General features: G+C 39.0%; 1 protein-coding gene across 2 annotated transcripts in view; it reads right to left on the reverse strand.

Moving 5' to 3' along the window:
* LOC135206626 (dnaJ homolog subfamily A member 2-like) overlaps positions 1-5046 on the reverse strand; it is a 172147-nt gene extending 167101 nt beyond the window's left edge. The window contains exon 1 of one of the 2 annotated variants that reach the window (XM_064237966.1): positions 4890-5046. In XM_064237966.1, the coding sequence (XP_064094036.1) occupies positions 4890-4958 (69 nt within the window). In that variant the 5' untranslated portion in view covers positions 4959-5046. The remainder of the gene's footprint in view (positions 1-4889) is intronic. The other variant, XM_064237965.1, reaches the window with a different exon arrangement.
* Between the last annotated feature and the right edge of the window lie 9086 nt (positions 5047-14132).

Genomic DNA, 14132 nt, shown 5'->3' on the forward strand with positions numbered 1-14132 from the left:
GTCTTTGTTTCCCCCCCCACCCCAAAAACCCCAGTTTCCCAATAGGTCCCCCCTTACCGTTTTACGAAAATTACCCTGAATATGCGATTTGTATAATCTTTCACCACATATTTTCGAAAAACAGGCCAAAACATACGCACTAGCTTTGCCAAGTTTTACCAAAATATTATTTTTCATTCGGCTGCCATCATGTCGCGCCATCTTGTTTGTATTCGTCCGCCAATTATCTAGCAGACAATACTCTTGGCCAACTAACTGTAGGGTTCCCACTTCAGAATCAAAGCTTAGATTTGCTGTAGGCTACGACATTCATACGGAATTGGGTATACTAGGGTAAAACATCAAAGCAGGCCACGCAGGCCAGCTACCATCAGTGGCAAGCCACCCTCCGAAAAAGTACTTATAACGCGTCCTTGACACCCGAGATGGGCATCAGTCGCGACTTGTTGTTGGTGAGAAACGGAGCTAAAGACCTCTACTCTCCTTTGTCGAAGTAACGTATTTTCCCCAAAGTTAGAAATTAAGGCCAAATTTTTAAGATTTAAACAGATTTAAAACAGAGGGTACTGAAAATGGCGCCACGGCAGTGGAAATCTCACCAAAACGCGTTCAACATTTTTACTTACAACTCGAGGTATTTAGAAGATTGACGCCATCTCGATGTTTACGGAGTAGCTTGTGTCAATAAACTAACCATTTCCTGTGATAAATCCGCACACCTTACTTGTACCCACAGACGCTGGAGCACTTTTATCACAACAATCGAAACACGATTTCTCATCAACAACAAGCCAGGCGTAAACAGCTGTTGGGGTAGAATTTTTTTTTTTTTTTTTTTTTTTTTTTTTTTTTTTTTTTTTTTTTTTTTTTTTTTTTTTGATGACGCGAAGCGTGCTCTTGGCTAATTTTAAATAAGTAGTAAAACATCAATATTTTACATATTTATGATGATTAATTTGAAAATATTCGTTATTGAAAAAGTAACTCGACTCTGACTCAAATTTAAGTAATTATTTTTCTGAATTAGAACGTTCTTTCAAGTTCTGTATTATGACGTCACGACATCTTGACTTTCGTACCTATTGTAAATAATTGCTATACTCAACTGTCATTGCAGAACAGTTTACCAGTTATTCATGCAGATTGTTATCAGCTATACATGTAATTGTTATAATCGTAATGCGCATATATATCTTTATTATTTACTTTTTGGATATATGAAGATGTTTTACTGCTGGATTATCGCCGTAGTGTGACGCAATCGTTTTCGGTCCATGGGCCTCTTGTCTGTTTTCGCACCATAAGAAATTATGGGGCCGAATTTGCAATGACCGTGAAAGTCGTTAAAAGAGGAAAGTTAGCATTGAGGGGCATAGTTTTGACTGAGAAAAATACAAATTTATTCAATAGCTAGCTTGTAAAAAATACTTGGTTATAAAAACTTGATTGACAACTAAGCAGCATGTCTACTATGGGTTTCAGAGACAGTGCAAGCACGTTTTTGGGCAATACCTATTTCTGTAACGAACACTCTTAACAGAACGAGATTTGCTATAGTGCATTACATTAAGCCGTAATTTATAAGGGTATCGTGAATCACTAATCGTAAGAATAACGACAATTGTCCTTGTACCAAAGAGACAAAAACTCCATTATGCAGAAATGGATACGAAACACGCGTATAAGCTCCACCTACCCTCTACCCCAACCCCCAACCCCCCCCTCCACCGCCATCCCTTTTCTTCTTCGTTTCCTTCCTCCGCCTTCCTTTCTCTCTCTCTCTCTCTCTCTCTCTCTCTCTGTTGCCATTCGGTATGTGTTGACCCTCCAAACTGGGTATAAGACTACACACAAAACGTTGAAATTGGTGAAATTAGGCTATGTATTGGAAGTATATATACATAAATATTAAAGCAATTTTATCATTATTGCATTACTATGACAACTAGAATTCATGGAAACAGTTTATAACCTGTTAAGCGCACCCACGTAATAATACGTTACCGCGATCTACTCGGTAGCGCCTTCAACGGGATATTACGTTCAAGACTTTAACTGTGCTTGTCAAGCCGTCAGCCCCGTAATAATACGTTTACTCGTATAGAAAGTGTAGGAACATCATTTGGTAACACTCTCAGCACATGGGAAACTTATTTCCAGCCTGGCAACTCTTTCCTGGTGGTCGCTTATGCTAGAAAACTGCCTGTCCCTGTTGGTTTTCTTTCAATACTTTCGCTTCGCGTTTATCGAGACAAATTGGATTTCGCGTCTTTCACAATGAATGTCCCAAAGAGGAGGCATATTTCTTTAGGTGAGATCAATCAAATACTAGATGAGGAGTGTGATATTGATACCTATTTTGATGATGAGAGCTCTAGTTTTCTGAATCCTCCAGTGATGATACAAACTTTTCTTCCAATTGCGGAGTGAAGATGACTTTTCTTTGCCGAGTGACTGACTCCGAGAGAGAGAGAGAGAGAGAGAGGGAGTAGATGAGAGAGAGAGAGAGAGAGAGAGAGAGAGAGAGAGAGAGAGAGAGGAAGAATTTCCTACAGTTAATTACAGTATGAATAACAAGCATAAAAATCAATATTAACTTTGAAAAAACTATCATCAGTGCTATGATCGCTGATTACAAAAAAAGCGTGACGGTACGTTTAGCAGCGAGCTCATCAGGGCGGACGCTTAACAGGATAATGGAACGGCGTATGTGTGAAGCTCCACTAATGTGGCAACGATGATTTTGCCATTCTTAGCATGCAAACATTAAGCATGCAAACATTAAAGGTTACATTTATTTCTGGCATACGATTATTTAGAAATTCAAAATACTAATAAAGACTGAAATCAATGAAAAGTGCTAGCAAAAACAAAAAAGCAAAAAAAAAAAAAACGTAGTCGTTCCTCTATGCATTGTTCCGTATTCGTTCCTCTATGGTTTTCGGCAGCCAGATGTACGAAAACGTTAGAAACATTTGATTTTATTTCTACGTTAGAAATATCTGTAACTTTTTCGGGGTAATTTGGTTGCAAAAAAGGGGATAATATACATGAATTAAATCAAAATTTTTAAATAACAATGCAAATTTAAACTAAATAACGAGTAAAGTAAACAGTTTAGGGAATAAACTTTGCAGTTTCGTCGTCTGTCGTCGTCTGTCGTCGTCTGCTATTTGTAATTGTGTTTATGGCGCGCGCGCTTAGAAACCAGGAACAGCAACGGGTTTAAAGTGCAATGTGGAGTGAACTGAGACCAAAATGTGTATAATAACAATCAAATAAGCACTGTGGAGTTTCAGTTGTGATGGCAGTAAGGATAAAAACCGCCGATACAAGGTAAGAATGAATTCAGTTCCAACCATAACCCCGGGAATAACAAGTTTCATACTTTCACTAATATAGGCAACAAAATGTTGTTTTATTGTGCTGATTACAACTGCAATCTGTTAGTAAGATCAATAAACGTTACATACATACGCTAACATTGTTCAAAATGATGCTGGAAGGCTGGGGAAAGATGGTGTCCGTCACTGATGAGAACCGTCCATGAAAAACGTAGCCGCCATATTGGATTTCAAAACTGCCTTGAAAACATATTTTTACGAAGAGCTCACATGCTTATTTTAGTTCGTATGGGGCTTTCATATATCACAATATGTTGACGAAACTTCAGTCTTTTAAATGGTATGCTTAGAGTTGCAATTGTATTCATGTTTCACCAATTAAATATCGAGTGAATAAGACCCGTCTACCGTGATGAGGTTGGCCTGTACTGATGTTTCCCCCTAATTCTAGGCAGTAACTCCGCACGGACTGCAAGGAACGGTCCTGTGAATATGACAGCCACTAGAGATAAGGGCGTCAAATATATACTAGTATTTCGGTGTGCTTTGTACTGACCCCTGTGGGTTAATTATAGTAGTCGACCCCCAACAGTAACGGAAAGTTCTTAATGAGCAACCTAAATGCTATAGGAGACTGTAATTACAAAAGAAATACCCAACATAGAGTTATTACTACCTAGTTGAACCCCCAAAAATATCGGTGAAGTCTTAATAGGCAACCCAAATGCTATAGGAATCTTTAAATTCCAAAGACGTAAACCCAACACGGAGTTATTACCTAAATCTCTCCCTCAGGAACCACAACAATGGGCGAACTTTGGACGTCGAACTTTCGGCAAAACCAACGACCCTCGGAACAAAATTACAGTATCAAGGGGCTGACTGCAGACTTCGGGGTAATTTATTTGTCCAGAAATGATAATAAAAGTATTAAGGAAATCTTGACCGGGTCTCGGCACTTCTTACCCGACAAAAATATTATACCTAGTAGTAGGTACCACAACAATGGACGAAATGTGGACGTCGACCTTGCTGATAAACAAACAAACGACAAACTTATACAACTATCGAGGGGCTGACTGCAGACTTCGGGGTAAATTGATCAGAAATGGCATTAATAGTAGAAAGTTTATTATTAAATAGGGAAAATGACCTCATCCGGGCAACTCAGGCTCTAAATGACCCAGGTTTGGTTACGTTACGGGGAGGTTAGGTTAGGACGGACTCGTCTTGGACTCAGTTTTCAGCAGAAAATGACATATTTAACCCTCAGTCAGCAGTGGCTCCCGGGCATGCAAACTAGCCATTGCAACTCAAGCCATGCGTTTGTTAAATGAAGTAGGGGCGTCGTAAGAGGGCCAAGAACACGAAGGGGGAAAATCCCTCAGAGCGCCTCGTTTCCACCAAGCTGAATTAAACCTCTCTCATGCTCCTTCGACCTCAGCCACAACAGTGAGTCAAAACGCAGCTTTGGGGCTCCTGGGGGCCATTTTCCTGCGGAACCACGTCCACCTCACACTCTACCCTTCGCTTTCGCGTACTCACTCGACGAATTTCGGAGTCGGAAGCTCCTCTTGAAACGCCTAAAGCCTCGTACAACTTATTGTCCGCCATTCTTCTCTTGCGATCCGCTCCGCTCCTCTGCGTAATCAGTCGTCTCTCTCGATGCCAGAACCTTCTTGCGGCCCATTGTGCTTCTCCTCCTCGGCCCCTGCTGGCCTTCGTACGCGCTCCCACAAAGATCTCGTACGTTTAGTTGTCAGTCAACATGCATTTTCACTCGTATGATACCCTTTTTCTCACTTTTTCTCATTTAAACTGGGTGTATAACCATTTCACTGACCAAAACGTTCAGCTTATGTGCAAACGAAACCATTAGACAAGATTAAGCTCCAAGAAATATCTCGTACTTTTCGTCGTCAGTCAGCGTGCATTTTCACTCGTATGAGACATTTTTCTCATTTCAACTGAGTGTATAACCATTTCAATGACCAAAGATTTGATAGAGCAACGCCTATGCATACGAAACCATTAGACAAAGCTCATTTCACGTCGCCGTGACCACGGCCATGACACATGGCAAATGTCCGTAATTCAAGAAAGACAAAGATCTCTTACCTTTAGTTGTCAGTCAACAAACATGCATTTTCACTCGTATGAAGTATGGTGTATTTCTTTTCTTATTTAAACTGAGTGTAACCGTTTCACTTTCCAAAAATTTGATAGTCTGTGCAAACGAAACCATTAAACAAGTTAAGCCACCCCAAAAAGATCTCTACTTACTTTTAGTTGTCAGTCAGCATGCATTTTCACTCGTATGAAGTATGATAACCTTCTTCTCATTTAAACTGAGTGTAACCGTTTAACTTTACAAAAATTTGATAGCCTCTGCAAACGAAACCATTAAACAGGGTTAAGCTCCAAGAAAGATCTCTTACTTTAATATGCATTTTCACTCGTATGAAGTATGGTACCTTCTTTCTCATTTCAGCAGAGTGTATAACCATTTCACTTTCCAAAGATTTGATAGAGCAACGCCTGTGTGCAAACGAAACCACTAGACAAGGTTAAGCTCCAAGAGAGATCTTGTACTTTTTGATAGCCTGTGCGAACGAAACCATTAGGCAAGGTTAATTTCGCGTACACAAAGGAAATGAACGAACAAGCGCCTTCACATATGACAAATGTTTGCTAATAATAACATTCAGCGAGCAATGAAAACATTTACAGTAATCAATAAATCTAACGGCGGTAAACTGGTGTAACGTAGTTGTTCCACATCCAGTAAGTATGAAAGTGTGACATGAACTTCGATATTTCACGTTTATGTACATTATGCATATTTTTTTGCACGGAACTGCTATATCATGTTAACTTTAATTTCATATTGTTTGAAAGTAATAAGTAGTTAGTACGACTGCTTTCAGTTATGAATATCTTGTTCTTGATTGCTTATTAGGTAAAAGGTGTATTTTTTGTTCAATCTTTTGCGCGAAACGTGCAAGTCTCTTGGAATTCCACGAATCACTAACATTATGTTTTTCTCGTGTTCATTAACTTTCTTGTAAGGTCGGTAGAGTTTATAAGTAGCTTTCAATTAATGTCTTGTGTAAGCACCATTGACTTCCACTACCATGACCATAACCTGTCGTCACAATGACATGAACTTGTTGTAGATCAACTGATTACTTTATCTAATGAAGAACCAAGAAGATATGTTCATAACTGAAGGCGGTTCTTATACTAATAACTACTGCATTTACCCTGGAAAAAAACAAAAAGGCCCGATAATGCAGAATTTTAAAAAGCAATTTTTCATTTTTAAGAAAGAATTTAATAAGGAAATTATTGCTCGAGCACCTAGCTCTAGGTCAACTCAGTTTTCGTTGGGTAGAAGAATGCCTAACTTTTCTATCAAGAATGCTGCTTCTTGACAAATTAGTTTGGTATATGCTCTATGAAGTTGATTAAACAGTTGGCTATATGCTCTTCCTTATACTATTGGGCACATTGAACGACAGTGATTTCCTATAATTCACCGACTCATGCCTGTAAACAAAGAAATTCCACGTGACCAGATTTTCTGTGTTGACGCATCTCCAGTTTACATCTACTATTGATGACGTAACACAGCGCAAAGCCTTTACAATCAGGAGTGATCTGCTTGTTATACGTTTTATCGTACATCGTATACAGGCTTTACTGAACATTTGGGAAGCAATCTCTCTTGATTTTTGCTGAAATAATGAGAATGACCCTTGCACTAAAGTTGAAATTATACATCTGTTACTAAAATTCGACAAGAAAGACAAGCAAATAAGAGGTTGGCCTGTATTAAGGAATACAAAATCTTCCCAAAGTTGCACCATCACAATTTTTTTTTTCTTAAGTTCACCCGTCTGGCGTAGAAAACTTTGTAGGGGAGACTATTTTGCATAGCATTTTGAGGTATTTCTACAGCAGTCCGCACGGACTGCAAGAAACGTAACCGCGGATACGACATCCACTAGGGAATGGGGGGTCATCCAATGTATTTCGCCGTGTTTAGTACTTGCCCCTGGCGGTTAATTACAGTCGTCCGAATAAATATAACTTAAAAGTCTTGTTCAGTAGGTAAAACTGCACAGAAAAACCGCAACCCGCCATAGTCTAGGCCACCGCGGATAAATACCCTAATCTACCGATTTTGATCCTGAGGTTGGGCGGTAAGAATACTACCACCGTAGTTCCTGCATGTCGTAAAAGGCGATTAAAAGGACAGCTGCTACTTTGCAATCTTACTTTTTTAGTAAAATGTAAGACCCACCGCCAATAACAGTGGAACCGCTACCTTGCAGTCGTACTTTTTAGTAAAAGGCTAAGCCCGCCGCCAATAAAAGAGGTTGATGGCAGCAAGGGCATGCAGTTGTAAAAACCCTGATGATGCCTTTGATAGACAGTAGAGAAGGCGCATCAGGCAACCGACCACTTAATTTAGGGTAAGGGTGGGAAAGAAGATTGCATAGGACTTACACAAAGCCCAGACGGAGGGAACTTGTCTTGAATTGATATCCGTTACCTTCAAAGTTTTCAGGGAAGCGCGTTACATTGATCATGAATAATGAATATTTTATACCATGACATCCGACTACTTTTAGCAGAATATCGCTTTGTATGTGAACATTATGACTGCAGTGGCCTTCATGGCAAAGGTTAAAGAATTTGAATTTCTGCTGTTACTGTGCGGTTAGAGTATAGACTTCTGTTCACCATTTTTTATGTTATGATTTATATAAAATCTTGAAAATATTAACAATAAAAAAACCTAGATATTGCACCTTTCACAACATAATTTACTGCAATATTGTTGATAAGCCTTATGCTCAGAAAACCCTAGAATAATCGTTTCATACACCAAAACTTACGTTCAATCACCTTATATATTGCCATTCAACGCTTCTCGCATGAATTCTCTTATTCCCCTGAATGCTGGGGCCATTCTTCATTTATTCTGTCTATAGGTACACCTCTTATCCTTCCTCCTAATACTTCCAACTGTGTAGCTACTTTTTCTAACAATCTGCTATCCTTTATTTTCTCTACATGACCAATCCAAGCACACATATACACACACACACACACACATATTGTGACGAAGTGCCAAATATCTGGTTACTACACTTATACACTTACCATTCATTAATTGTTACCTTACAACAGCCAGGCACCTGAACCTTCATCACAGGTACTAAACGACTGAATACTCTAAAGGCAACAGTGATCCCTTAAACAACTTACCAGTATTGCAGAAAATCAGACTAAGATCATTAAAACAGGTGTGAGGTAATCTCATATGTAATTAAATTAATTAAAGGGCATCACTCCATCAACAACTTTAAAAGTCTAAGTATTTCCCTGATTTCAGAAGTCTAAGTACTTCCCTGGTTTTAACTCACTTCAAGTAAATTGAAGGAAAACAGCTCAGTTACCACTCTATGTTTCTACCTAACATAAATGGAATCATACAAATCGATGTGAAAGAAAACACTTATAAAAATTTTAAATACAAAAATTTATCATTAAAGCATCGACTTCCAGCAGCAACAGGAGGCCTGTCAACTCGTCCCAGGCATCCTTGGGTGATGTAACTCCCAGGGATTGGTTGATAAGGTCGAGGACTCGTTGGGCCCTCACCGGAACAGGAAGGGAATATGTCTCAACGAGTTTACTCCTCAGGTCTCCGTAGGATATTTGACCAGCCAGTGTATCCAGCCACTGGGTGATACAGTTGAAGACATCTTCAGGTAACATCATAATGATGATGTTGGCTCTGGTTCCCTTGTCTGTGATCCTTGCTACCCTGAAGTGGACGTCCACCCGAATGGAACCATGATGTCATAGTCTGTCGTGAGAACGGTGGCACTTTTACTGTTTAGCCGATTGATACTCTCGTCGATGTGAGAGTGTTGTGGAGGATCTGAATGTCGTCGGAAGAACTGTAACTGTTTCACACACCAAAACGCAAGAATTTAGTCCGTGAATGGTGTTGGGTCCGTCAGAGGCCAAGACTAGACACCGCGTGGTTCTGTTAATGACTTTCTGAATGCAGTCAACATGTGTCGTTAATGGCGGGAGCCAAACTGTTCAAAGATGCCAGAACGCACCTGAAAGGGTACGCTGTAAGGAGTCTGTTAGTGGTGTCAGTGTCAACTGAGAAAAGGAGCTTTCAGAGACCTAGACTTTTTGTCGCTGTGTGATTCTGTTAAACGTTCTCTGATGGTAAGCGGCTGTAGTGAGTTCATTAATGGCAAGGCCAAAACTGCTGTGTTTACCGTCCAATCCAGGTCACCAGTTGTGAGGAACAGGTAGTATCTGGGTACTGATGCTTTATTACCTGAGTGTGGGGTATAACATTGACTTGTGCGGACGGACATGTGGTACCTGAGATCAGGTCAACAGAGGTCTGAATGCTGAGTTGGATTTTGGCTGACAATTTGTGTTTGTATACAAACATATAATTGACAATATGAACAGATGTTGTCTGTGTATGCACACGATTATCATATTGGCAGAAAGGCCAGAGAATGCAAGTTAATGGATGTGTTGAATGATAATGAAAACATTGTGGAAAGACGTTGTCTTTACACCATTCCGATTTCGTGGTGGAGTAAAATTTTATAACCATGACTGATCTTAAGAAAGGGTATTGCCAAACAACACTGACTTACAGATGGATACCAGCAACCCCTATAAGCAGCAAAGACACTCAAAGATGATCCACTAGAAAGGGGAGGAAAATATGGTGACTATCAATGAAAATTATTATAATGTATTTTAACCAGACCACTGAGCTGCCACCGAACTGGCCGTAATGATGATAACGTTGAGATTTTACAAAGTTAGAGCTCCTTAAAGTTTTTTTATAAACCGTCGTAACACTAAATGAATTTCCAACAGGCATATTACTACGAAATAAGTGAGATTAACTTTATCTCTGGAAGACACTTTTGTTTCAGTTCGGCTGACAATGCCTTCATTAGTCATCCGTTTCAATAGGCACACTAGTACATTAGTAAGGTCAACATTATTTTCTTTAAACTCAAATTTCTTACTGGCACTAGGACTTAATTCCTTCAAACCATTCTATTCCTACATTTCAATGTCATATTATCTGGTTCATTACATTTTTGCCTAATAGTACCCGTGTGATTTTCTGACTCTAATAAAATACTAGGTTCCTTAGGTTAACGAGTCTTTGAATAATGCGATAACGTATAGGTATACGTTAGCATGTTGACATAGATATGTATATCTCAACTGTCTAGTATTAAAGGATAAATGGTTCAAAGTACCATCATAGTTGCAAAAACTTCTCACATGACGTCACAGCATCCGGGCATTCCCAAGAACTCGCTATATTCATTGGCAAGCTGTGCAATGATCGAATAGCGTGTTTAAAGTGCGAAAACAGCTGTTTCTCGTTGGGTAAATGGATGTACAAATCGTGCAGGGGCTCAGCAAAACATGGATTCTATACAATACCTGTCATAAGATTACATGAATATGAAAACACCAAGCAATTGTCAGAAGAAAGACGAAGATTATGGCTGTCAACAGAAAAGAGACGTCGTCAAAACAAGCCTGAATCTGCTCAGAACACTTTGTCACAGGTATGACTTCATTCTTTACCCATTTTCATGAAGTCACAGTAGTATTCTATACTCATGTATTGAGTTGTATTTGCCACGTATTTAGACAAATCAGCTCTGTTAGGTTATTTTACACACACCAGATGTGTAAAGAATAATTAACGATTCTCTTGAGAACGAGATTTATGGCTCATATTAATTGTACTACATTGCATATATTATTACGTCATTGATATTGAACTATGACAGATGCAATCAACTGATGGTGATTGAATAACATTGATTTTTTATCTTTATGACATAACATACATCCGTACTTACCATCAACAAGACTTGATGATCTTGGTAAATTTGAGCACTTACCAATGACACTCTTGCACGAAACTTCATACACCACTTCAAAATGGCTCATCGATTCCAAACTTCACCAGCTGCTTTCCAGGATTTTTCTTGTATGCATTCATGTCTTCATGTAAGATTTCGCCCACATGATGTACTGGGCAACTCGTGAGGAATTGAGGAAAACCACGCCCATGGAGAAATAACTGGTTAAAAAAACAGCTGTCGTCAACACTTGTCATTGATTGTTTCGAAATTCCAATTCAGCTACCAAAGAATTGAATGGCATGGGCACAAACTTGGTCAGCATACAAGCATTGCAATATACAGTCAAAATTTTGGTTAGAATCACAATCCAAGGTTTTGTTTCTTTCTTGTCAAATGGATGGGGTGGTAGAGCCAGCGACAAACACATCACAAGGAACTGTGGACTGCTGAGGAAGTTACTGTCTGGAGACTGTATTCCGGCTGACCCGGACTTGACATTTCTGACAGTGTTGTTTCTACTGTGCCCAAATTAACATTCCCAACTTCACAAGGAAAAAAGTCTCAACTGTCACCTATTTGACGTGGAAACTTAAAAGAAAAAGGGACACAAGCGCACTATCGAGTCGAGAGCAAATTGCATTCTAATGACAGAAATTGTGTGAATCTGTTGTGCCATTTATTATAAATCAAAATAAATGTGGCACCATACTGGAAACAAGGTATAAAGTGACCTCTTTATTTACATGTATGTGCTAGAAATGAAATTTGTACCCATTGCTACAGAAATTAATAACATAAATGACATATATAATGAAGAATAACAAATTGTTAGCTTAGATGTAACTGAAGCTTTCAGAATAACGACATACACATTACAAATTGAAAATAGCTGCCTATTAAGGTGCGTTTAGATTGGAGAGTTTTTCCGCTAGTTGCTCTCAGACAGCTGCTCTATGGAATGTAAACAGGCTGTAGAGTACTCTCCGAGATTTTTCTCTCTACTCTCGCGAGTGTTTCTCTTCTCTCGCGCGCGCTACAGTCTAAACAGCACGCTCGTAGAGCTCTCCACTCTATTCAGTGAATATTCAGATCTGTGGAAGTTTTCGTTTACTCTCGCGAGAGAACATGAGTGCGGGATGAAGCAATTTTTCTGTTCTTTCCCTTGTTTATTTTTCCTTCTTTACAAGTGTAGGATTTTTTTTCGGCGGCTCTTTGTCATCGCTGCATTCTGTTATTTATTTCTTTCTTTTTAGTCATTCTTTGTCTTTGGTCCTCGGGCTGAAATTTTCTTGCTTATACCGGACATTTTAGACTCAAGCACTTCCAGTCAGCTGTTTTGTACTGCTTTTGGTAAAAACAAGAAATTTTTGCACTTTTCTTTCAAATGTAAGCAAAAAAAAAAAAAAAAAAAAAAAACAAAAAAAAAAAAAAAAAAAAAACTTTACTTCCTTTATAAGTATATACTTAATGACATGTAATCTTCAGTACTACATATACTATGTGATATTCAGGTTAAGAACACGATGCATTTCGGTGCAAAACATAGGAGATAATGAGAAATGAATGCGGACGCTTCAAAAAGCCCTAGAAAGCTCATTTCATCAAGTGCAGCCTTGGAGGGCTATCAGTTGTCAAGTGCATCTTCTCCTTATAGATTCTCCAGGGGGCTGCACTTGAAGCTGACTTTTCCGTTAAAAAAAAAAAACTTGATGACTTCAGGGCTCATACATACGAAGTTCTTATAGCTCGATGTATCTTCCTCAAACAATTCTCTTAATAATTTTGCATGTGCTCCATCTTCTCCCCTTCTGCTTATCCATTTTTGGACCCACATACTTCTTTTCCTTTTCTTTTTCACTTCGTTCATAATTATTAATGCAGCAGCAACACGGCACTTTTGAGACATGTTCTCTCAACCCTTGCTAGTTGTCGACTGGCACTGGCTCCAGTGTAAATAGATGCGCGAGAAATCTTACCCAACTCTCGGACACTTTCTCTCGCGACACTCCCTCACAGCTCTCGGAGAGAAAAACTTGCTGGTAGTGTAAACACGCTGTAGAGAAAGTCCGCGCGAGAGTAGTCAGTCTCTCGGGAGAGTTTAATCTCCAATCTAAACGCACCTTTACAGCTTGCCAACAAACATGGCGTCCGCTGAGGAGGTCACGTGACAAGAATTGGCCTTGGGAACTGTAGATTACGAGCATCCTCTCTATATGTATGGTTATGAGGACAGTAATTCAAATTGCTCTTGCACTTATGAAAGACTACTGGGATTTTAAATTTATTACAACAAATCAACATTAAATAACAATGCAATTATTCACAACAATAAATATCAGTGCAATTATTCACAAAGAAACAAAAGGGATATGTGAATTCGAATCAGCACGTGCCTGCCACTAATCACTAGTCAAAATAAAAGTATGATAACACAGCCCCATCCCACGTGGACAATGAAATATTATAATTACTCTAATTACTAATATTTCTGATAGTCCAAGGAGTAAAGAGGAAGAGGTGGGGCTAATACCTGCTTTTATACTCACAGGGTATGATAGTTGCAACATGAAAAATGGCAAATATCAATTGAGGATTGGCGTGTGACTACATGATCAAATGGCAAAGGATGGGTTTTTCATTACAGGTACATATTATGTGTATGTAAAGTTAGAGTCTATGATCAGTAGGTAAACATGAATAAATCATAGTTTGGCAGACAAGCAGCACATGAAATGGGCGTGAACGTGCATGATTTTACCACCACACACAATTTGGGCGACAACACAAAAGTGATTTAGTTTTGATGTAGGAGAATATCAAAGTACAAAAACTA

Source organism: Macrobrachium nipponense, chromosome 31 (genome assembly GCF_015104395.2).
Source record: "Macrobrachium nipponense isolate FS-2020 chromosome 31, ASM1510439v2, whole genome shotgun sequence".
Lineage (NCBI taxonomy): Eukaryota > Metazoa > Arthropoda > Malacostraca > Decapoda > Palaemonidae > Macrobrachium > Macrobrachium nipponense.